Source organism: Callithrix jacchus, chromosome 6, assembly GCF_049354715.1.
Source record: "Callithrix jacchus isolate 240 chromosome 6, calJac240_pri, whole genome shotgun sequence".
Lineage (NCBI taxonomy): Eukaryota > Metazoa > Chordata > Mammalia > Primates > Cebidae > Callithrix > Callithrix jacchus.
Genome location: NC_133507.1, coordinates 158,635,250 through 158,657,352, shown reverse-complemented (window position 1 = coordinate 158,657,352; position 22,103 = coordinate 158,635,250). Strand labels below are relative to the sequence as shown.

Genomic DNA, 22,103 nt, shown 5'->3' with positions numbered 1-22,103 from the left:
ACGACAGGGTGAGCGAGGTCCGCCTGGTGTGAACGGCACTCAAGGTTTCCAGGGCTGCCCAGGCCAGAGAGGAATAAAGGTGAGGCGTGGGTGATGGGTGTGCTAGTGTGGGGAGGGGTCAGGTGACTCGCAGTTTCTTCAGATGCTGCCAGGGAGGGAGGCCACTGGCCCAGGCTTCTTGACATTCAGCAGCCTGTGACCTCTCATTGGGAGGCAGTTCTGAGTGGGGTGGGTTCAGGAGCAGGGACTGCAGCTGGTGGGGAGGCTGAGAATGGAGAAATAGTTTCCTATGGAAACATGAAGCAGTCAGGAAACGCTCACGAGGAAAGAACATGGGCCCGGGTGGAGGGGAGGCTGGTGCCTGTGGCCCTGGTCTTGCACCGTCGGAGCAGCCGGGGAAGGGAGTGGAGTGGGAGGATGGCAGCTGGGTTAGAGGCTGGTGAACTTGCTTCTCTGTTTGCTGAAGTTTGAAGGCAGGTGCTGAAGGGAAGGGCTGCAGAGTTGTAAAGTCAGCCTCTGCCTGGAAAGTCAGCTCCTTGCCCTGGGTTTTGCCTCCCCACCCCTCAAGGAGCCAAGACCACCCAAGCATTCACTTCCGGTTTTAGGTTTAAAATACCACACGTGGTGGTGAGAGAGGAATCCAAAGGCGTGGAATTCTAGTATTAAATTTTCAGATACTGTAGCATTCAGATGGGGTGGAGTGAGGGAACAGCCCTTGGCCTCTTCTCCCTGGGGGGCCAGCCCTGCAGGAAGAGCTAATGTTTCCCCTGTCCCCTTGCCTTCCAGGGTTCTCGGGGATTCCCAGGAGAGAAGGTACGCAAGCTTGGTTTTGTTTCATAAATGGAAAACTCTCCCCTCTCCCGGCATTTCTCATTTTTCCTTTGCCAGAATAACCTTCTAGATTTACCTGCCTCCCTCACTCCCTCTCAGGGTGAAGTCGGGGAAATCGGACTGGATGGTCTGGACGGTGAAGAGGTAAGTGATTTTACTCTAAGTCCAAACTGCTTTTGGTTCAGAAGGTTCCAGAAACTAACAACTCAGTCTATGATAGAAATTGCAACAGATGTGACCTCTAATCCTTGTCTTTGGCAGGGAGACAAAGGATTGCCTGGTTCTTCTGGAGAGAAAGGGAATCCTGGAAGAAGGGTAGGTGTATTTCCACAGTGCTGCTATTATGGAAAGAATACTAACATTTCATTTAGGGAATAGTTATTTCCTATCCTCATATATGTCAAGCCCACTTCCTACAGACAACCTTCCCCGACTTCCCCGGTGGATGCGCCTGAGATATCCCCTCTCGGCTCTGACACATTACAGTACATTTTCTTGTTTGGAGATCACGTCCCAGAGGCCCGGAACTGAGTTTGTTTTGTTGTAAATAAATCTCCAGTGCTTGGCACAAAGTGAGTCCCCAGTAGATATTCATGGATTAACTGAATGAATAAAAAAATATGTGGAAGGGAATTGGCCTTCCTGGCAAATGAGTAAATTGTAAGCACCGTTCTAGTTATGATTTATGAATTGAAGAATGTGATTTGTAGGGTGAGATAAACATGGAAACCTCTAGCTTTCGGCATCCACCTGTGCTTCTTCTTTAGGGTGATAAAGGACCTCGAGGAGTGAAAGGAGAAAGAGGAGACGTTGGGATTCGAGGGGACCCGGTAACAATTTCTTTCTGACGATTTCAGGCCTGAGGCTGAGGAAGAGGGTTGTGGGGAGAGTGGGGATGAAAGGAAGAATTCTACTTTTGAAATTGCTTTAAAATGTGTTGATAAAATATTCTTTTCTTGCAATTTTGGGGTTTCGGGAGATGTGTTTGTTCTCTTGCTAACAAGATAATCATTTGCAAGTTCAGTTATACAAAGATCTGAGAAGTTTCCAAAAATGTGATATCAGAGTGCTTTAAATTTGCTTTTAGAAAAGAGAGGTTTGCAGCTTTTCTCATTTTGTGGCTCTGTAAAACCTTTAAGCAAATGACCACTACAAGCTAGCCTCCTCCTCCAGCCCATCCTGCCTCTGTGGCCAAGGATAAGCAAGAGTGAGCCCGGGGTGTCCTCCTCCCTGGGGAAGAACCCATTGCCCCATTGTTTGAGGTGAAGAGTGCCTTGCTGATCCTGTGATTGGGCTCTGTGGGAGCTGCATGGATGTTACCTGGATGGGCTATGGCCAAACGGCTTGTCCTTTGGAGCCCTGCATGCAGGTCCTTGCTAATATTTCCCTGACCATCCAGTTCAGTGGCAGCTGCTTTCCTTGTGTATGTGGCTCATTTCCCTTTCCCATGCCATTTTCAGGGTAACCCAGGACAAGACAGTCAGCAGAGAGGACCCAAAGGAGAAACCGGTGACATTGGCCCCATGGTAAGGCACATTCCTGGACTCTTGCTGTGCTGAGGGCCAGAGAAAGGACACGCTCCTCAGCCCGTCAGCAGCCACAGAGGCCAAAGACGTGGCCTTTAACACTGCAGAGTAGCCCAAGGTTAGGAGCAGAGTCCCCGTGAAGGGAGTCTCTGTGGCGAACCAGAGCAACCCTTGCCAAATGGGGCTACTCAGAAGAATCTGTGCACCTTAGATATTTACAGAAGGTGCTTGTTAAGCGAAAGGCTTGTAGAGGTGGGAGCGTACTGAAGTGCAGTGCATCCTGCAAAATGTGCACCTGCCCTCCTGCAGACAGGCTCTTCCCTCTCCCTGCAAGGTCTTGTGCAACATTCTTCTCTGCAGACGAGAATCTCATGCTAATTTTCTCCCACACCAGGGTGTCCCAGGGAGAGATGGAGTACCTGGAAGACCTGGAGAAACTGGGAAGAATGTGAGTGCCTTCGGGCCTTTGGGGGGGGCTCTGTGGTGTTACTTAGTGTCATAAGATCTGCCCGACATTACCTGGTGCACAGTTGCTCCGCAGCTCTTCACTGAGGGAATGTGAGGGTTTCTGAAGCAGTTGTTCTCCGATCTGTTTTCATTCTTCTAATTGGGGCTTCATCTCTTCTCTCTCCCTAATCTTCGCTCTCACTGAACAGATGCTTTTAAAAATAATATATTTGCTGCTTTCAGATATCTGGCTGGGTTTGATCCAACCAAGTATTTAAGAAACCCAAATGGAAATACTAATACGGGGAGGGGGGGGAGTTGTAGGTGTGTTGCTTTTGTAATTATCTGTGGGCTTTTTTTTGTGCTGCCGTAAGTGAAATAACAAAAGGAGATTTGTTTCTTTTCTGGTGTGTTGCAATTTCAATCTTGCCATTTCAAGACATTTCAGAACTGTCTGGAGCAGAATAGTTCCTTATATGCCTAATCCTCAGTCTTGTTGAAGAAATGCTAAAGTCAGAGTGATGTGAATGATCTTTCCGAAGCCATCCAAAAGTTTCCAGGGTCCCTGGGCACAGGCAGCGTGCGCCTTGTAGCTGGGAGAAGACCCCTGCTCAGGGAGGCAGTGGTGTAGAAGTTTGTTAACCCTCAGAAGTTGTTCAGGATGCTGGTGGGTGCCTAGGAGAGATATCTGCTCAGAAATGAACAGAGCACAAAAGCTGCAAACTGGGGCTTGGTGCTGGGAACTGGGCCCTCAGCCATGTCCCAAGGGGCAGCAGCACGTTTGGCCCTAGCACTAGGGCCAGTAGAGTATGATGGGGTGAGGAGCTTTCAAAAGGAGCAACTCATCAAAATCAAATAAAGGACTGCGGGCATCATTTTGCTTTGAAGATTCAGAAGAGGCTGGGCATGGTGGCTCATGCCTGTAATCCCAGCACTTTGGCAGGTGGAGGTGGGTGGATCACAAGGTCAGGAGTTCAAGACCAGTCTGGCCAACATGGTGAAACCCTTCTCTACTAAAAATACAAAATAGTCGGGTGTGGTGGCACACACTTGTAATCCCAGCTACTCGGGAGGCTGAGGTGGGAGAATCACTTGAACCTGGGAGGTGGAGGTTGCAGTGAGCTGAGATTGCACCACTGCACTCCAGCCTGGGCAACAGTGCAAGGCTCCATCTCAAAAAAAAAAAAAAAAGAAAAAAAAAAAAGAAAAAGAAAAAGAAAGAAAATTCAGAAGAAAATAGAAATTTTGAAAACATAATTTTTAAAAGTTTGAGCACTATTTATTTACTTATTTTTAATACATTTTAAAGACCTGGATCAACGGCTTGGAAGTGAACGTTATTTTTGAAGAATGCTATATAATGAAAAAGAAGCTATAAATGCTCATCAAATGCCACGATGGGCTATCACAATCAGCGTGTGAGCAGAGTTAAAACATGGTTTCATGAAATGATTTAAAATCGAGTAGTTCATGAGATGAATTTAAATTCTACACACAAGGTAGAAACTGGATTTGAATTCGGTTACAATCGCAGGACCTTGTGGACTCAGTTCTGCCTCTTGTGGCAGGGTAAGGACTGGCTTCATGGCCTGCTCTCCCTTCCCTTAGGACCACAGTGCCAGGCTCAGGCCAAGCTGAAATGTGTCCCTCTCACTGGGCTTTGGCATGCCTACCTCCCCCCATTCAGAGTTTCTGCAGGTTGCCTCTGGCCTGAGGAATGTATCACTGAGTGCTGGTGGGCTCCCACGGAACTCTAGGATGTCTCTTTTGGGAGGGGCCAGGCCAGACTGTTGCTTTGTGGAGGAGAAGACTGTCCCTTTTCTTCAAATTTTCCACGGAAGGTGGCCAAGATCTTCCATTGAAGCAGGTGGCACTACAGCGAATAATGGCAAACTGATCACCCCAGATCACTGGGCTGGTCCGCCGGAAGGAAGAGTGAGGTTCTTAGGTTGATATAGCAGGTGGCCGAGCTCCACAACAGAGCTAGTCCATCACAGTCTTTCCCACACGAACCCTCACTTTGCAAAGACAGCCCAGGACATTCATGTAGTCCCACCCCAAACCTTTCCACTGCCGAGGAAACAATTTTGAGGTGGAAATTCATGGACGACTTGTGCAGTAAGCCCACATGTTTGAACTTAAGGTCACCTCTGGAGCATCCAGGGAGATGCTGCCAAGTCGTGAGCCCTACCTAAGTACTAGACTTTTAGGTGCACATGTGTGCACTTCGGATACTTTACTTAACCGAGTGTGTGTTGTGATTGGCCGGGATCACTAGGAGAACTTGGGACTCCCTTCCATCATAATTAATGTATTTCATGACTTCTCACTACAGTTTGGAAAATGGAAGAAAAACAGACAGGTTGACATTCCCTTTTCACATTCCTCATTTGAAACTGGCTGGGATCGTGCAGCCAAAAGGTGTCATTATGTTGCTTGGCAGGTCTGCAGCAATTCTCAAAACTTCCATTGGGTGATTAACAGGCGCAGCAAGGAAGCAAAACTGCATCCGGACGAAGGGGGAGGAAGGGTGTCTGTGTGTGCGAGTCTCCCCAGGGCTGATGAGGTGTGGTTTCTGGTTCTTGGCACAATGGGGTGCTTGGAAAGGTCCCCTGAGCAACTGAAGAATAAGAGGGTGAAGTCTGAAAGAGCCCCAGTCCCCATGCCCAGCATCCTCCCATGCTCCCCTTTACAGTTTGTGGGACTTTTTCCTCCACAGGGTGGCTTTGGCCGAAGGGGACCCCCCGGAGCTAAGGTGAGCCTCATGGAGTGCCCTCGGGAGACTCTCTTCAAACAGCCCAGATGCAGCTTAGTCTAGGAATAAAAAATACTCTCTCCTGTGAACCCAAAGCTTTGGAGACAGATCTCAATCAATGTGGAAAGTTTATTTTGCCAAAGTGACACAGCCTTGGGAGGTCCTGATGACACGTGGCCAAGGTGTTGGGGCACAGCTTGGTTTTATACATTTTCGGGAGACATGAGACATGAATCAGGATGTGTGAGATGTACATTGGTTCAGTCCAGAAAGGTGGGGCAACTCGAGGCAGGGGAGGGGGCTTCCAGGTCATAGGTAGATAAGAGACAAAAGGCTGCATTCCTTTAAGTCTCTGATTAGCCTTTCACTGAATACACAGTTTACACGAACAGCCACCTATGCCTTAGTTAGGCTTAGTGAAAAATAGGGCTGAGGAAGCAATTGGATATGTCTTTGTCTTCCATGAGCAGAGAGATGACTTTCAGTTCTGTCTGTCCCTTGTCCACAAGGAATTTCTCTGGGGGCAGATTGTGAGGGAGGTATGTAGCTTAAAAAAACACAAGAACAAAAAAACTTTGTAGCTGTCTTGTTAGGAATAGAATGGGAGGCAGCTCTGTCCAATGCAGTTCCCAGCTTGACTTTTTCTTTGGCTTAGTAATTTTGGGGTTCTGAGATTTGTTTTTCTTTCATCCTTCTTGGGCTGTCACAGCTCCTGAGGCTCTTTTGGACATCTCCTTAAACTTAGCCTCATCTGCAGAATCTAGAGGAAATGGCACCCAGTGGGGACTTGGGGTCTAAGCACAGGAAACACGATTGAGGCAGTAGAGTCCAGGCGGGTGTCTCTTCCAGAAGATGCCCACTTATCTGGCCATCAGCAACCTGCAGCTTCCTGGGGTCTCGGTCCTCTGCTTCAGGTCTGAATGACCCTTGTTTCACAAAGCTGCCCGAGGAGAGGTGAGGCGGGAGTGAGAAGCAATTGTGGAAGTGCAGGGAGACAGCTGGCTCCTGTGTTCAGTGTCTCACCCTGGGGTCATCACTTTGATCGTCTGTAACCCCTGGAAGAACTGAGTTTTCCCTGGTAGCTTTCCAAGTCCCCGGCCCAGAAATGACTGTAGAGCAAAGAGCTGACGTTGACAGGAACCATCCTGACTCCTCCCTGCATCTTCTCTTATTTCAAAGGGCAACAAGGGCGGTCCAGGCCAGCCGGGCTTCGAGGGAGAGCAGGGCACCAGAGGTGCACAGGTGAGTGCCTCCTTGTGTGACTGTGTGCCCTCTCTATTTTCCCAAGTACCCTGATAAGTTATTTTTAAAAATGATTAGGTGGCGTTTACGTCACAGAAAGTTACCCATTTTAAAGTGAACAATCCAGTGGGATTTGGTACTTCCACAATGCTGTGCAGCCATCGCCTCTGTCTAGGTTCAAAACATAGTCTCAAAGGAGATCTGTAGCCATGAGCAGTCACTCCCCATTGCCCTCCACCTCTAGTCCCTGGAAACTGCGAATCTCTCTATCTTTACGGATTTGCCTGCTCTGGACATTTTGTATGAATGGAACCATTTACTCGGCGGCCTTGTGTGTGTGACTTGACGGAGCACCACATTCCTGAGATTCATCCACGTCGCAGCGTGTATAAGCGCTTCATGCCTTTTCGCGGTGGAGGGACACATACTCTGCTGTGTGGCTGCAGCACACTTTGATTATCCACTCATTGGTTGATGGACATTTGGGGTGTTTCCACTTTCTGGAGATTATGAGTGATGCTTCTGTGAAGATTCTTGTACCAGGTTCTGTCTGATTGCTTGTTGCTTGTATTTTAAGCTAACTTGCCTATTCACGTTCTGGATTGAGGCAGCGGCTGCTGCAGCTAAGATAGGAGCAATGCGGGTTTTGGAGGCCTTTTCTGGCCGGCACAAGTGAGGCTCCAAAGCGCTGTGGAATGGGCAGATGTCACGCAGAGGCTTCTCATGGAGAGTAACCTCATTAGCACTCACAATGGCCTTTTCCTTCCCCAGGGCCCACCTGGTCCTGCTGGTCCTCCAGGCCTGATAGGAGAACAAGGCATCTCTGGACCTCGGGTAAGCCTGTCCTAATACCACTGCTCTCTAGCTAAACAGAGGGCACCTGCCAAGCAGACTGAGCGTTTCTTGGGTGATGCTATTGTAGACAGACCTCCCATTAGCTCTCCTCTTTGGTGACACAGACCCTGGATTTAACCTCAGGCCATGCAGTGACTGGCTATTTCACCCCAAGGAAGTAAGAGTTTGTTTTTTTTTGGTGCTCCAGGGGCCTCTAAGTCTCAATTCTGCTCTTTCCAAGTGTAGGCCCTGGGTGGAAATCAGGGGATGTGCCTCAGGATGGAATCGTGGAAAATCTAAATCTCCCAAAATTCTTAGATTACGCAAGGTCCCTGGAGATAGTCCCTGGTGCTGAAGTATTTTGTATAGTGAATGTCCCAAGTTCACGCTCGAGTTCAGCACAGAAGACGTTCCCTAAACTTGCTGTGACTGCGGATGTTGCCCTGCGTTGCAGCTTTGGGCAGCGATGAGCAGAGACATTGCCATCGCTGGGCTAGGATCAGGCGTCATGAAACCACATAGTCAGGTTTCCCTCATGGCTGAAGTGATATTGAGGGAGGTATCCTATCATTTGTAACCAAAAAATGACCAATAAACCGGCAACAAGCTTAGTATGTTGCTACATAGATGCACAAAAATATTTTACAGTGGAAATGGGAAGGAACTTGCTTAGAAAGTCCTTCTCTAGCTTGAAAGCTGATAAATACACATTTTTAGAGGTTTTTTTTAAAAATAAAAACCATTTACTTCTAATTACTCAACAATTTAAGATGGTATAGATGCAAAGCTATTCAAATATTTATCGAATAGCTTCAGAAACATTCATTCCTTTGCACTTTTTCGTCATCTATTTTAGGTTATTTCTGGGCTGGGTAGACTGCACCACATGCTGAGAGTTAATTTCAACCATCAGTTTATCCGATAACCTAACAGGCTTTAACATACCCATTTGTGCCAGGTGCTCATTGTGAGGGTGTGTAAAGGGACACAGAACACAGTCACATAAGATCTGGGAGCTTGTCGTCTAGTCAGGAACCCAGGATAGGTACACTGACAACGGCAACACGCATGACTTTGTGAAAACAGGCACTGAGAGGTAATACTCATGTCTCAAATTTGCACATGCCGTTTTTGTACATGTTTATATTTGAGTCTGTAGCCATATGTTCAGAGCTGAGTGCTTGGGATTTGCAGGCAGGACGGGTCCCATGCCCCTCGGGGGCTCTGACCTCCATGCAGGGGAGAGTCAGGTTTCAGAGGCAACTTTGCTTGGACGGTTGACCATTTGACTGACACATTTGTTTCCTCCTGCTCCAGGGAAGCGGAGGTGCCGCCGGTGCTCCTGGAGAACGTGGCAGAACAGGTCCCTTGGGAAGAAAGGTAGGTCTTGAGAAAGGTAGCGCTTTCCTGAGGACAGGGGCCAGCCAGGTGCACACACCTCCTCTCCCCCTTTTGTCTGTCTGTCCGTCCCTCCTCTTCAGTACTGCTGGTTCCCACTCCGGCCTCCCCTGTTGATCACTGGCTTGGCCAGTGGGATCACTGTCCCCCAACAATTGCCACCATAATCCCCACTCCCATCCCTGCCACCAACCATCCCTGCTCAGAGGGCTGGCTTTCTCCCGGCCACAGCCCTCCATCAGTTGGTGGGTTATCCGCTCCTCTTTTGCTTGGTTTGTGCCAACAGCGTAGCCCTCTCTGAGCCATCAGAGCAGCCGGGCAGTGCTTGGCACAGCTGCAGTATAATATGGAACAAGCAGTCTTTAAACACGGGCAGTGCATGTACAGCAGCTCAGCTAACCACATTTAGATCATCCGAGAGCGCTGACCCTGACTGTTGTGGATAACAGCAAGTCTGCTGTGTGAAGCTGCCTGAGAACCTCCTTTCTCTCAGCTTTGACATAAATTACAATTTGTCATAACCAGTCTGAAAAGACTGCATGTTCTCTGTAAAAGAAACGAGTTCCTGAGAATCCATGGCGGTCTCTGCCTGGAGGGTGTTGTTGGGTTTTACACTGGACTCAATGCCTCCTTCTCCTAGCTCTTATTCTCTCTTCTCATCAGCCTGGCCCGCGTGCCACGCTGGTGGAAAGGACAAAAACAAACCTTCCCGGATTCTTTTCCAGGCTCCAAGGACAACTTCTCATGTGTTGTATTTTAAAATAATTATTTCTTTAAAAATCGTTTTTGTATTTCAGTGACTGCACTCAAATACATTTCTAAATTGCACATGAATGTTGCAATTTTGGAAATAATTTTACTGAAATCTCCAAGGTAAAGTCAGCAGGTTGCAGCACCCTTATCTAGAACAAAAGCAGGGCTTGGCATCCCAGCGTAAGCCAGCCTCACGCCACAGGGTCTCAGTCGTGTTTCTCATGTCTAGGGTGAGCCCGGAGAGCCAGGACCAAAAGGAGGAATCGGGAACCGTGGCCCTCGTGGGGAGACGGTAAGGTCATAGCACGCTTGGGTCCAGGCTGTTGCCAGCTCTTTGCTGGAAAGTGCAGGAAGCCAGGAGAGGGTTCCAGATAGAGATGAGCCTTGCTTCTTGTATTATTGGGGATACGGCTGCAAATAGTGAAACTTGCAGTGTATTAAATTCAATAAAATTTAATGAATTTTATTGGCAGGGGTAGAGAGGTGGGGTGGGCAGTGGGTAGAGACATTGCTTTCCCCTGTGCTTTTCCTGATACAGGGGAATGTAGAGGCTAAGGAAGCTTAAACCACCTTTATCTTAGGTCCCGCAAATGCTTTGCAGCATTACTAGCTGAAGCTTTTCTGCAAAGAAGTAAATGTCTTTTGAGTTAAAAGGGAATTGGATTTGATTAGGTCTCAATCCAGATTGAAAGTTTCTTCTGAGTGAGACATCTTAGGAATAGAAATTATTACCCCAGTAACTCATTTTTTGAATTTAAAAACATCCCAGCAACTCACCAACAATAATTTTGTAATGTATATTTCTACATTACAAAAGAATAAAGAAATCTACGGTCCATTGTGATTTTTTCCAAAATGAGTCATGCCACCTAACACTTAATCCCAAGCTTTAAAATATTTTTCTTTCTTGCATTTTTTTTGTATTTAACTAACTAGAGTTTAAAAACAAATCTGTTTGTATTACTGTGAGTCTCAGAAGCACGGGGACTTTCAAGTCTATTCAAACGACTGAAGGACATCTGTTCCTGATTTTGTTTCCATTACTTTGGGCCAGCAGGAATCGAGTGGTTGATACCTGTTTAAAACTGTAAATTAACAAAGTGGCAAGCTCCTACGTATTTTAGAGGTAGTAATGTATAATTCACACGGTTCTTCTGATTCTTTTGAAATAATTAAAGATGCCCAGTTCTGAATGCTACGCATGGGAGAGGAACAGGAATAGATCTGGGCATGCTGGGGGAGGTGTTGGAAAGGAGGGGTCTAGGGGTGATGGCTTGGAAAGAAATGAAGGGGCATGGGGAGGGGGAATATGACCTGGGTCTGAGAGATGGAGTTCAGTGTTCTTGGTTTTTTTTTTTTTTTTCAGAGACGGAGTTTCGCTCTTGTTACCCAGGCTGGAGTGCAATGGCGCAATCTCGGCTCACTGCAACCTCTGCCTCCTGGGTTCAGGCAATTCTCCTGCCTCAGCCTCCCGAGTAGCTGGGATTACAGGCACGCGCCACCATGCCCAGCTAATTTTTTGTATTTTTAGTAGAGACGGGGTTTCACCATGTTGACCAGGATGGTCTCGATCTCTTGACCTCGTGACCCACCTGCCTCGGCCTCCCAAAGTGCTGGGATTACAGGCGTGAGCCACCGTGCCCGGCCCAGTGTTCTTGTTTTGAAGTAGAATCAAAGACTCATGGATGCATAGAATTGAAGTAACCATCAAGATTCCTGTCAATTCTAAGATTCCTGGGGTTGACAAGTCTTATATTCTACATCCAAACAGAACCTTTACAGAAAGCTACCAGCAGCTCTTTCTATGTGAGTCTGCCAGAGCCTTTTTGCTTGTTCACACTTGGACGGGACTGGAGCGGGAAGTGTTCCTAGTCCTGTACCTGTGTCTGGAAACATTTCAGGAGCTCAAGGATCCACTTCTCAGGGCAGCAGCAGGGCGGAGACGGTGGTTACGAGGTGCCAGACATGGCGACTGGCAGTGACATCTCTTTCCTCCTCTTAGGGAGATGATGGGAGAGACAGAGTTGGCAGTGAAGGACGCAGGGGCAAAAAAGTACGTATCTGCTGAGGATTCTCCGAGTCCTTGCTGCCAGGAGGCTCCAAGGACAACTTCTGACGTGTTGCATTTTAAAAGAATTATTTCTTTAAACATTGTTTTTGTATTTGACTGTTTTCTTTTGATGACTCTGCAGACATTTCCTTCTTTCAAGGTCAGTTTATTTTAGAAGAATTTAAATTAGAACCAAGTATTTAAAGAATGTCTTTATCTTTTATAGGGAGAAAGGGGATTCCCTGGATACCCGGGACCAAAGGTAAATAATCCCCAGCCAGTGAAGCATCATCGTGATTTTGGGATGACTCTGTTATGCCCATGGACTGAGAATCAGATTCTCTTGGCGTTAGTGCTGGGTCAGCCACTCAGTTAACTGGGCTACCCTAAGAAGGACCCTTCCTTCCCTAAAACACTCTCTCATCTGTCAAGTGGAGGTGACAGTACTTACTTTTCCTGATGCTTATGGGATTTAAATAACATACACTGCAAAGTACTCTGTAAGCTGTGAAATGCTGTAACCTATATGATAGCAACATTACTGATTAAGGAAATGAAGATTTATCTGCAAATACCACAAATATACCAGCAAACCACTGGAAAAGTGGATCAAAGCTAACCACTTGGCTGCCCTTGAAAATGTGGCCCGCACGTTTCCTGGAGATCCTGCCCCACGGACCCTCAGTGGGATATTCTGTTCCAAAGCTCACTGTGCCACTTCTTGGCTTTCTTCCCAGGGTAACCCTGGCCAGCCTGGGCTAAATGGAGCACCAGGACCCAAAGGCATCAGAGGCCGAAGGGTAAGTTTGCCTGGGCCTTGGCTGCAGGTGGGAAATGAGAACATATGTTGCAGCGTGATTCACTGCTAAGGCCTTTGACAATTATCCTTCTTCAATTGCACCCTGCCAGGGATAGTACAGGGTGGTAGGAAGGTAATCCGAGCCCCAGACCAATGTCCTCAGGGCGCCGCCATGGCTGTGGTCCGTGGCTGTCCTCCTGCAACTCACCTCCAGGGTTGCCAGCCCAGCACCCACCTACTCTGTCAAGTCTCATTACGGATGACTGGGAAGTCTGTGCAATCACTTTGGGCCATATCCACCGAGATGGCCAGGCAGTGGGAGTGCGTGAGGCATGGAAACTGCTTCTGAAGGCTCTGGGCTTGCAAGCCAGCCAGGCCACGGCCATGGTCTCAGCTTACTGGTTCTGAGACTCTTCTTCCTTAAGCTGCTTTTGGCCCTGATAGCTCTTTTCTTTTTATTCTTTTGTGTGTGTGTGTGTGTGTGTGTGTGTGTGTGTGTGTGAGAGAGAGAGAGAGAGAGAGAGAGACAGAAGGTCTCACTTTGTTGCAAAGGTCTCACTCTGTCACCCAGGCCAGAGTGCAGTGGCGCCATCTTGGCTCACTCTAACCTCTATCTCCTGGGATCAAGCGATCCTCCCACCTCTGCCTCCCAAAGTGCTGGGATTACAGGCATGAGACACCACACTTGGCCAGATTACTCTTTTCAATGGATGTTTACTCACCCTCCTAAAATGGTAGAGTCTTCAATTAGCAAATCGTGGCCTAGATCTCAGTAAATGTTGCTAACAGTTATTTTCCGCTTGAAATATAGTTAGAAAAGAATCATGATTATACTGTTAATCTGACCAGTGAAGACAGACAAACTAGATCATTGAATACCCAGAAGAACTTTAAACATTCGTTGATTACCCTGAACAAATCTTCTCATTCATCGTCCGTTACCTATTCTCCTGGGTGTCCATAGTAATCTTATTAATGGTTCTCAGCAAGCATCTGTCTTACCTCAGCCTGGCAAAGAACATAATCCCTCCATAGTTGGAGGGGCACTCTCATTGGCTTTGTTGAGATTGCTTGTCCCTAAACTTGAGTTTAAGAGACGTTTTAACTCCCTTAAAGTGAGAGGTTTCTCGTGGCAGTGGAGTCCCTTGAGTTAGGTCACTTTTACCATCCCTTCAAACTATAGGAGCCTTAAAGTTTCCACTTTCTGACACAATTGAGCAATGTTTGTTGCGTTCCCTCTAGGGAAATTCGGGACCTCCAGGGATAGTTGGACAGAAGGGAGACCCAGGCTACCCAGGACCAGCTGTAAGTATTTATCCAGTTCTGATGCAGCCGCCTGGAGCTGGGTGCTTTACACGCGGTCCCTGAAAATGTCCCAGCATCTCCTTGGCTCACCAGAACGTGTGCTGTGCTTGCCTTTGATTGGTTGTCAAACCGCTGCCTTCTCACATCATGATGCAGCAAAGAGATTTTGAGTTTTAGAATAACAAGGAACTTTAAAAACAGCTTTCAGGGGATGTTCTGTCACCTAGGGAGTATTGTAACTTGCCTGTATAGTTTCCTGGGATAGGTGTGTTTGACGTTTGTGTAGAGGAGAAACCAAGGAAGGAAAACCTAAATACCTTTTGCTGGCGTCTTGTAGAAGCTGTACAATTACGCTAGGCCTTGGTTAGGCGATGCTTCCCTTGGTCCATGAAATCTTCAAGGGAGCTCCTGATTTGCGGGTAAAGTCCACTAGTCACGCCGCCACCAGGAGCCAGGAGGGCATCCTTCCACAGACCTTCCAAACCTCTTTATTGCTAATACCTCTGCTTCCTTATTTGAACCCTATATTGACCCTCAATATTGAAATTGATAAGTAAAAAAAAAAATGGAAAAGATAATTCAGGAGTTGAAAAATCATTCCTAGAAGGAAAGGTCCAGGGTTCAGTTTAGTTGAATTAGGGAAAAGAAGGCTGGTCAGGTGGGTCTGATTGCTGTCTTTAAATGAGTAAAGTGTTGGGGGGAGCATGTTAAGCCCATTCCTACAGACCAATCAGGCAGAAATAGCCCCCTGGAAAGACACTAATGGCCCATGAGATACCTGCTGGGCTGTCAGGGTAGTGGGCTTTAGGGATGGAATGCTCAGGGCTGCCTCGAGTCAGTCCCTGGAGCTCCTTGGAGTGGAATTCAGCTTGGATGCGTTAGACATGGAGGGGACCAGGACAGCTCAATGACCCCTCACTGCCCCTTTGGCAGGGGTGGTGTATCAGGGAGGTGTGTGAAAGGGAGCTCGTTTCTCAAGAGAAGCAAAATCTAGACCCGAGTTCACATGTGTACTTTACATGGATTGGTGGTGAGCTTCCTGGTTTCAGGATGTGAGACTATTTCAAAAGTCAAATGACCTCCCAGGGAAACACATTTGCCCTCAGAATCTTCCCTCTTGCCTTGCAAGGGATAAAGTCAGGTGTCTAGGGAGAGGCGGTAAACACGGTTATCCAGGAGCCCCTTTGTCTTGCTCTGTGTGTTTCTGGGGGCCAAAGACTAGTTTTTTGTTTTTTTTTATTTTTTGAGTTTCACATCTGCTGTGGCTCTCAGCTGTTCGTTCCTTGGTTTTACAGGGTCCCAAGGGCAACAGAGGCGACTCCATCGATGTAAGTTACATGTGTCCAGAATGACTCGTTGCCTCGTGAGCTTTGATTTGCTCCCTTTACATCTTCTTTTATTTTCTTTTAAAGCAATGTGCCCTCATCCAAAGCATCAAAGATAAATGTCGTAAGTACATGATTTTCTGTCCGACAACATATATTTTCACGTTAGAAACTCTCACATGGTAGAGTGGTCTCTCACCTTTTCTTCTCTGTGTTTCCGTTCTAGCTTGCTGCTATGGTAAGTTGATTTTGTGACTTCCTCCTAAGGAAAGGAAGCCTCCCTTTTGTAGTGAGTATGGCTGATCTTTAAGCTTCACCGTCCACTTTCCGCAGGACCCCTGGAGTGTCCTGTCTTCCCGACAGAACTAGCCTTTGCTTTAGACACCTCTGAGGGGGTCACCCAAGACACATTCAGCCGGATGCGAGATGTGGTCCTGGGTATTGTGAATGACCTGACCGTTGCTGAGAGCAACTGCCCGCGGGGGGCCAGGGTGGCAGTGGTCACCTACAACAATGAGGTGACCACGGAGATCCGGTTCGCTGACTCCAAGAAGAAGTCGGTTCTCCTGGACAAGATTAAGAACCTTCAGGTGTCTCTGACATCCAAACAGCAGAGTCTGGAGACGGCCATGTCATTCGTGGCCAGAAACACGTTCAAGCGCGTGAGGAATGGATTCCTGATGAGGAAAGTGGCCGTTTTCTTCAGCAACAGGCCCACAAGAGCGTCCCCACAGCTTGGAGAGGCTGTGCTCAAGCTCTCAGATGCAGGGATCACCCCCTTGTTCCTTACAAGCCAGGAGGACCGGCAGCTCATCAACGCTTTGCAGGTCTGTGCTCTGTGGGTGCTGTTGGCTTCTTCCTTTCTTCTGGGGCTCTGAGAAGGTTCTTAGACATGTCCACGCTCCTGGGTGGCTTTATGCCCCATAGCTCCTAAAAGGCCCCCAATGAGGCCATCTACCTGAGAACTTCTCTTGTGAGATCACCGGGACAGCCTTGAGTCTCCAGCACTGCAGGGATGCCCCCATGGCTGTAGGACTGCCCCCAGGTCCCTCCTCACACGTTGGCAGCTCCTGCCAGTTAGTGACACTCTCCGTCTACTAACGAGGTGCTGTGACTTGTCTGATTTATTTGTGAGGACCTGGACCTTTGGATCAGTCCTGGCTTCTCCCAAGACGGCCCCACCTGCCCACTCTGAGCTGTGTCTTACTGTGTACTGGGCATTTGCTTCCCATCGCCAGCTGGTGCGGTTTGTATCATCAGTCTCACCTCATGGATAAGAAGATCCTGCTGGTAGTGAGGTGCTTGTGAGAGGCTGGGACCCTAGTCCATTAGACTCTGAAACTCATGTACTGATGACACTCATTCCACTCTGTCCCAATCAGCCCTGAAGATGAATATCCAGGGTGGCCCTGGAGGTCTGTAGTCTCTTAGTGAGGTCCCCAAAACCATGCAGACTGAGCATCCCCAATCTACACCACTGTACAAAGCTTTCTTCAGCCAGGCCCCAAGGGTCATCCCACAGAGGGGCCAAGTATCACTTGTAATCTGATTAAATAACTGGTTTAATTGCTTGTTTTTTTCTTTTTTTGAGATGGAGTCTCACTCTGTTAACCAGGCTGGAGTACAATGGCATGATCTAGGCTCACTGCAGCCTCTGCCTCCTGGGTTCAAGTGATGCTCTTGCCTCAGCCTCCTGAGTAGCTGGGATTATGGGCGCCTGCCACCATGCCTGGCTAATTTTTTGTATTTTTTTTTTTTAGTAGACATGGGGTTTCACCATGTTGGTTAGGCTGGTCTTGAACTCCTAACCTCGTGATCCGCCCATCTTGGCCTCCCAAAGTGCTGGGATTATAGGTGTGGGCCACCATGCCTGTCCGACTGGTTTAACTGTTATATCGATTAATATTTATTTGGTGCATTTCTGGTGGTACTGTTCAAGAGAGATGGGTGATGGGTAGGAAGGAGTCCAGCCAGGAGTCAGGAGGCCTTGGCCTGGTTCCACCTTCTCCCACATTTAAAGTAACGTGCTTCCCTGGGTCTCCGATTTGTCACCTGTAAGATGAGGCTGGGGCAAGGTGACTGCTAATGTCTTTCCTTCTACATTGGAGAGTCTATGCTTTCACCACAGCCTATGTCAGCAAAAGACATTGGGTCTCCACTGCCACTTCTCAGTGCTCATTCTGCTGAACACAGGGTGATCTGAGCACAGAATGCTGGGCTTGGGAGTCCAGGGTTGAAGGTGGGCTACTGGCTGTGTGCTCTCGTGTGGGAGGTTTGTTCACATAAATCTGTCCTTGTGTGGGCTGAGGGACCCAGAACCACATGAGTTTCTTAGCATGGTTTCAGAAAGATCAAAACATTATTCATTCATTAATTATTCACCCAGTCATTCATTCAAACGAGGTATTTGTTAAATGAGTACCTACTAATCACATGCCAGGTGCTGTGATAGACAGGACTCTTTGCACCCCACTGGGAGTGATTTTGTTACTTGCTTACCTATGCCCGAGAGGGTGGGGAAAGGATGGTGCACCCATGTTGTTGCTAAAAATAACGGTAAGATTAAGTTTCTACTATTTACTGGAGAATACACCAGGTGCTGACATCTATCATCTAATTTAAGCCTCCAAATGACAGACACCATTACGAAAGTGTTATTACCCCTACAGTTTATAGCTGAAAAAACTGAACTCACTTTGAACGGGATAGGAGCTCCAGCTTTCCCCATTAGAATAAAACCTTTGTTTTTCTTTCTTTTTTTTTTTGAGACGGAGTTTCGCTCTTGTTACCCAGGCTGGAGTGCAATGGCACGATCTCGGCTCACCGCAACCTCCGCCCCCTGGGTTCAGGCAATTCTCCTGCCTCAGGCTCCTGAGTAGCTGGGATTACAGGCACGCACCACCATGCCCAGCTAATTTTTTGTATTTTTAGTAGAGACGGGGTTTCACCATGTTGACCAGGATGGTCTCGATCTGCTGACCTCGTGATCCACCCGCCTCGGCCTCCCAGAGTGCTGGGACTACAGGCTTGAGCCACCGCACCCGGCCAAACCTTTGTTTTTCTATTAGAGTCTAGCCCCACCTCCAAATGAGAAGATGTTCTCAATATCGCCCTAGTGGGAAGTCAGTCTGTTTGATTGATGTGGCTTTGATTTACTCCTCGGCCGTCTTTTCAGATCTTACTGATCGGGTAAACCCCTATCAAAATTGTTCTTTTGTTTAAACCAGATCAATAACACAGCAGTGGGCCATGCGCTTGTCCTGCCTGCAAGGAGAGACCTCACAGACTTCCTGAAGAATGTCCTCACGTGTCATGTTTGCTTGGGTAAGCTGTGTCGCTAACAGGAAAATCTGTTCAGCTGCAATTGCAAAACGTAATGTCCACAGAAGAGTGTCTGAGGGAATACTTATGATCTGTAAAAAGAGCTTGAGTCCAGTTGATTCACAAAGCCTCCTATTTGCCATTGTGAATGCTACTGGAGCAGTTTCTATATCAGAAGTACAGACCTCGGCCAGGCGTGCTGGCTCACGCCCATAGTCCCAGCACTTTGGGAGGCTGAGCCGGGCGAATTGCAAGGTCAAGAGATTGAGACCATCCTGGCCAACATGGTGAAACCCCCCTCTCTACTAAAAATACAAAAATTAGCTGGGCATGGTGGCGTTTGCCTGTAGTCCCAGCTAATTGGGAGCTTGAGGCAGGAGAATTGCTTGAAACTGGGAGGTGGAGCTTGCAGTCAGCTTGGCTCTCTTGATCTCGATCGCGCCACTGCACTCCAGCCTGGGTGACAGAGTGAGACTCTGTCTCAAAAAAAAAAAAAAAAAGGACCTCCCAAAACAGAGCTTCTCTTTGATGGGGGTTAATACATTTTATAGGTAACAAAGGAGGAGGTGGGTTCTGCTTAACTTTTGATGTTAGAATCTAGAATGAAAATATTTGGCTCCAGTGACATTCTACAACATATTTCTTTAATGAGTGGCAAAGAAGTAAGATAATTTTTGTTTTCTTTTAAAAATGTCAGTACCAGGGTATACTACAAAGGTTTAAGGTTACTGAATTGTTTCACCTGCTAAGTATTAGGTGATGGAAACTGAAATGTGGCAGTAATCAAGGCAGCAAGATATGAATCGGTTTTGATCTTCTGTGACCATTTTAATGACCCAAGTCTCCCAGCAGATCGTTGAGCGGCGTATCCCGCTGTGGGTGTCACAGAATAAATGGGCTGCCGTGCTTCCTTCTAGACATCTGCAACATTGACCCATCCTGTGGATTTGGCAGTTGGAGACCTTCCTTCAGGGACAGGAGAGCAGCAGGGAGCGACGTGGACATCGACATGGCTTTCATCTTAGACAGCGCTGAGACCACCAGCCTGTTCCAGTTTAATGAGATGAAGAAGTACATAGCGTACCTGATCAGACAACTGGACATAAGCCCAGACCCCAAGGCCTCCCAGCACTTTGCCAGAGTGGCCATTGTGCAGCACGCGCCCTATGAGTCCACGGATGATGCCAGCGTGCCACCTGTGAAGGTGGAATTCTCCCTGACTGACTATGGCTCCAAGGAGAAGCTGCTGGACTTCCTCAGCAGGGGAATGACACAGCTGCAGGGAACCAGGGCCTTGGGCAGTGCCATTGAATACACCATAGAGAACGTTTTCAAAAGTGCCCCAAACCCGCGCGACCTGAAAATCGTGGTCCTGATGCTGACGGGCGAGGTGCAGGAGCAGCAGCTGGAGGAGGCCCAGAAAGTCATCTTGCAGGCCAAATGCCAGGGCTACTTCTTCGTGGTTCTGGGCATTGGCAGGAAGGTGAACATCAAGGAGGTATACACCTTCGCCAGTGAGCCAAATGATGTCTTCTTCAAGTTAGTGGACAAGCCCACCGAGCTGAGCGAGGAACCTTTGATGCGCTTTGGGAGGCTGTTGCCGTCCTTCGTCAGCAGTAAGTCCTGTGTCGCACAGTGTGTGCTCTGGCCTGGCTTTATGCTTGGACCAGGAGGAGTGGGGGAACAGTCATGGAAAAGACAGCCAGTGTGTTGACATGAACTGGTTCATCCATTTAACTCGACACCTGCCATATGCCAGAAATGCTTTTAGGAGCCAGATGCAGCAGGGAACACGCAGACAGAATACTATTTCTCATGGATTCACTTATTCCCCCACGTTTGACTGAGCATTTCCTTGCCATCAGGCACTCTTGGTGTCCTTAACAGTTTACAAGTGGGTGGGCAAATGGATCCAGTGCACATCTGTCATGCATGACGTAACATGCTGGCATGTTGCAAGAGAAGTGACTTCTGTTGGGGCAGCAGGGGAAGCTTCTAGAAAGAGTTGCTTTAATGTGAGCTTAGCACCAGCCCCATGCTTGGAGACCACTGGGTCATTGCTCAGGGGGCTTCCCGCCCTGCGATGCTCTCCACCGCACGTGAGCAGAAAACCCGTGGTCATCGTCACAGCTCACTTCCAACGGCTTCTGCTCGCCATGGCGGCTCCCGCTCCCGAGGCCTGCTCACGGTTAATCCAGACACCCTACTTAGGGCATCTGTTACCTGGCCTGCTGATCACTTGTCTGTGGGTCTGTGGTCCCCTACACTGCTCCTTGAGAACCTGCATATGGCGGGCAGCCCAGCGTCAGATTAGGCAAGGTTTGGCACAAATGAGGGAGATTTGTAAAGTATAATAAACATGTATATATGGAAACTTTATTATTTCAGGGAAAGCTGAGGTCTGTGAAAACAGTATTCACATTTGTGAAGGGCTGGCCCCAAAAGTTCAGGGAAACATGTGAAGCAAAGGGAAACCAGCAGGTTCACCCACGGGCCACCATTCCTGTCATCCGAATATGAAAAACTCAAGCTTTGTTCAGCAAAGCACAGAGAAAATATGAAGAGCACTTGGATTATAATCTGATGTTCAAGACTCTAGAACCTGTTAAACTCCTCACTAGATTTTTCTTCTATCCCTGTCTTCTCTTTCACATTGGATAAATGTATCTTTAACTGAATCACCCAAATATTGCCCAGTAGAACATACTGGCTTACCATGTTTTACCGCTCAAATGCCATCATACTTAACGCTTAAAATCATCGGACATAGTTTGTCTGATACAATTAATTCAACAATAATTATGGGTGAAATAAATGTTATGCGATTCATTTAGCTCATTGACAGTTTAATTTTAATTTTCGTGTTATTAGCATGCAGTTCAATGATTTTCTCTTTTTTTTTTTTTCTTTAGGTGAAAATGCTTTTTACTTGTCCCCAGATATCAGGAAACAGTGTGATTGGTTCCAGGGGGACCAACCAAAGCAGACTCTTGTGAAGTTTGGTCACAAACAAGTGTAAGTTATTATAATAATTGTCTCAAAGCCTGTGGTGCCGCAGGGAATGCACAGGTCCTCCAACCAGCTCCTAACTTCATAGGATGAGGACACTGAAATTCAGAAAATGTGACTTCCCAAAGGTGACCCGGGTCATGTAATCTGTTGTATCAGTTAGCTTCTGCCGAGTGACAAGCCACAAAACTGAGTGGCTTAAAACAGCAACCACTTACTTATTTATTTAATTTAGAGATGGAGTCTTGCTGTGTTGCCCAGGCTGGAGAGCAGATGTGAAGTGTTGGCTCACTGCAACCTCTGCCTCTTGGGTTCAAGCAATTCTTGTGCTTCAGCCTCCTGAGTAGCTGGGACTACAGGTACACACCACCATGCCTGGCTAATTTTTGTATTTTTTTCTCAGTAGAGATGGGGTTTCGCCATGTTATCCAGGCTGGTCTCAAACTCCCGACCTCAAATGATCTGCCTGCCTCAGCCTCCCAAAGTGCTGGGATTATAGGCATGAGCC

General features: G+C 47.7%; 1 protein-coding gene across 1 annotated transcript in view; it reads left to right on the top strand.

Moving 5' to 3' along the window:
* Window positions 1-22,103, top strand: part of COL6A3 (collagen type VI alpha 3 chain) — a 93,224-nt gene that overhangs the window by 55,409 nt on the left and 15,712 nt on the right. Inside the window, exons 17-39 of the mRNA XM_035306121.3 lie at window positions 8-79; window positions 787-813; window positions 931-975; window positions 1,093-1,146; window positions 1,599-1,661; window positions 2,292-2,357; window positions 2,752-2,805; window positions 5,524-5,559; window positions 6,739-6,801; window positions 7,573-7,635; window positions 8,953-9,015; window positions 10,016-10,078; window positions 11,789-11,839; window positions 12,063-12,098; window positions 12,574-12,636; window positions 13,878-13,940; window positions 15,236-15,268; window positions 15,353-15,389; window positions 15,492-15,503; window positions 15,599-16,092; window positions 18,493-18,589; window positions 19,504-20,202; window positions 21,499-21,601. Coding sequence (XP_035162012.3) covers window positions 8-79; window positions 787-813; window positions 931-975; window positions 1,093-1,146; window positions 1,599-1,661; window positions 2,292-2,357; window positions 2,752-2,805; window positions 5,524-5,559; window positions 6,739-6,801; window positions 7,573-7,635; window positions 8,953-9,015; window positions 10,016-10,078; window positions 11,789-11,839; window positions 12,063-12,098; window positions 12,574-12,636; window positions 13,878-13,940; window positions 15,236-15,268; window positions 15,353-15,389; window positions 15,492-15,503; window positions 15,599-16,092; window positions 18,493-18,589; window positions 19,504-20,202; window positions 21,499-21,601 — 2,357 coding nt within the window. The remainder of the gene's footprint in view (window positions 1-7; window positions 80-786; window positions 814-930; window positions 976-1,092; window positions 1,147-1,598; window positions 1,662-2,291; window positions 2,358-2,751; window positions 2,806-5,523; window positions 5,560-6,738; window positions 6,802-7,572; window positions 7,636-8,952; window positions 9,016-10,015; window positions 10,079-11,788; window positions 11,840-12,062; window positions 12,099-12,573; window positions 12,637-13,877; window positions 13,941-15,235; window positions 15,269-15,352; window positions 15,390-15,491; window positions 15,504-15,598; window positions 16,093-18,492; window positions 18,590-19,503; window positions 20,203-21,498; window positions 21,602-22,103) is intronic.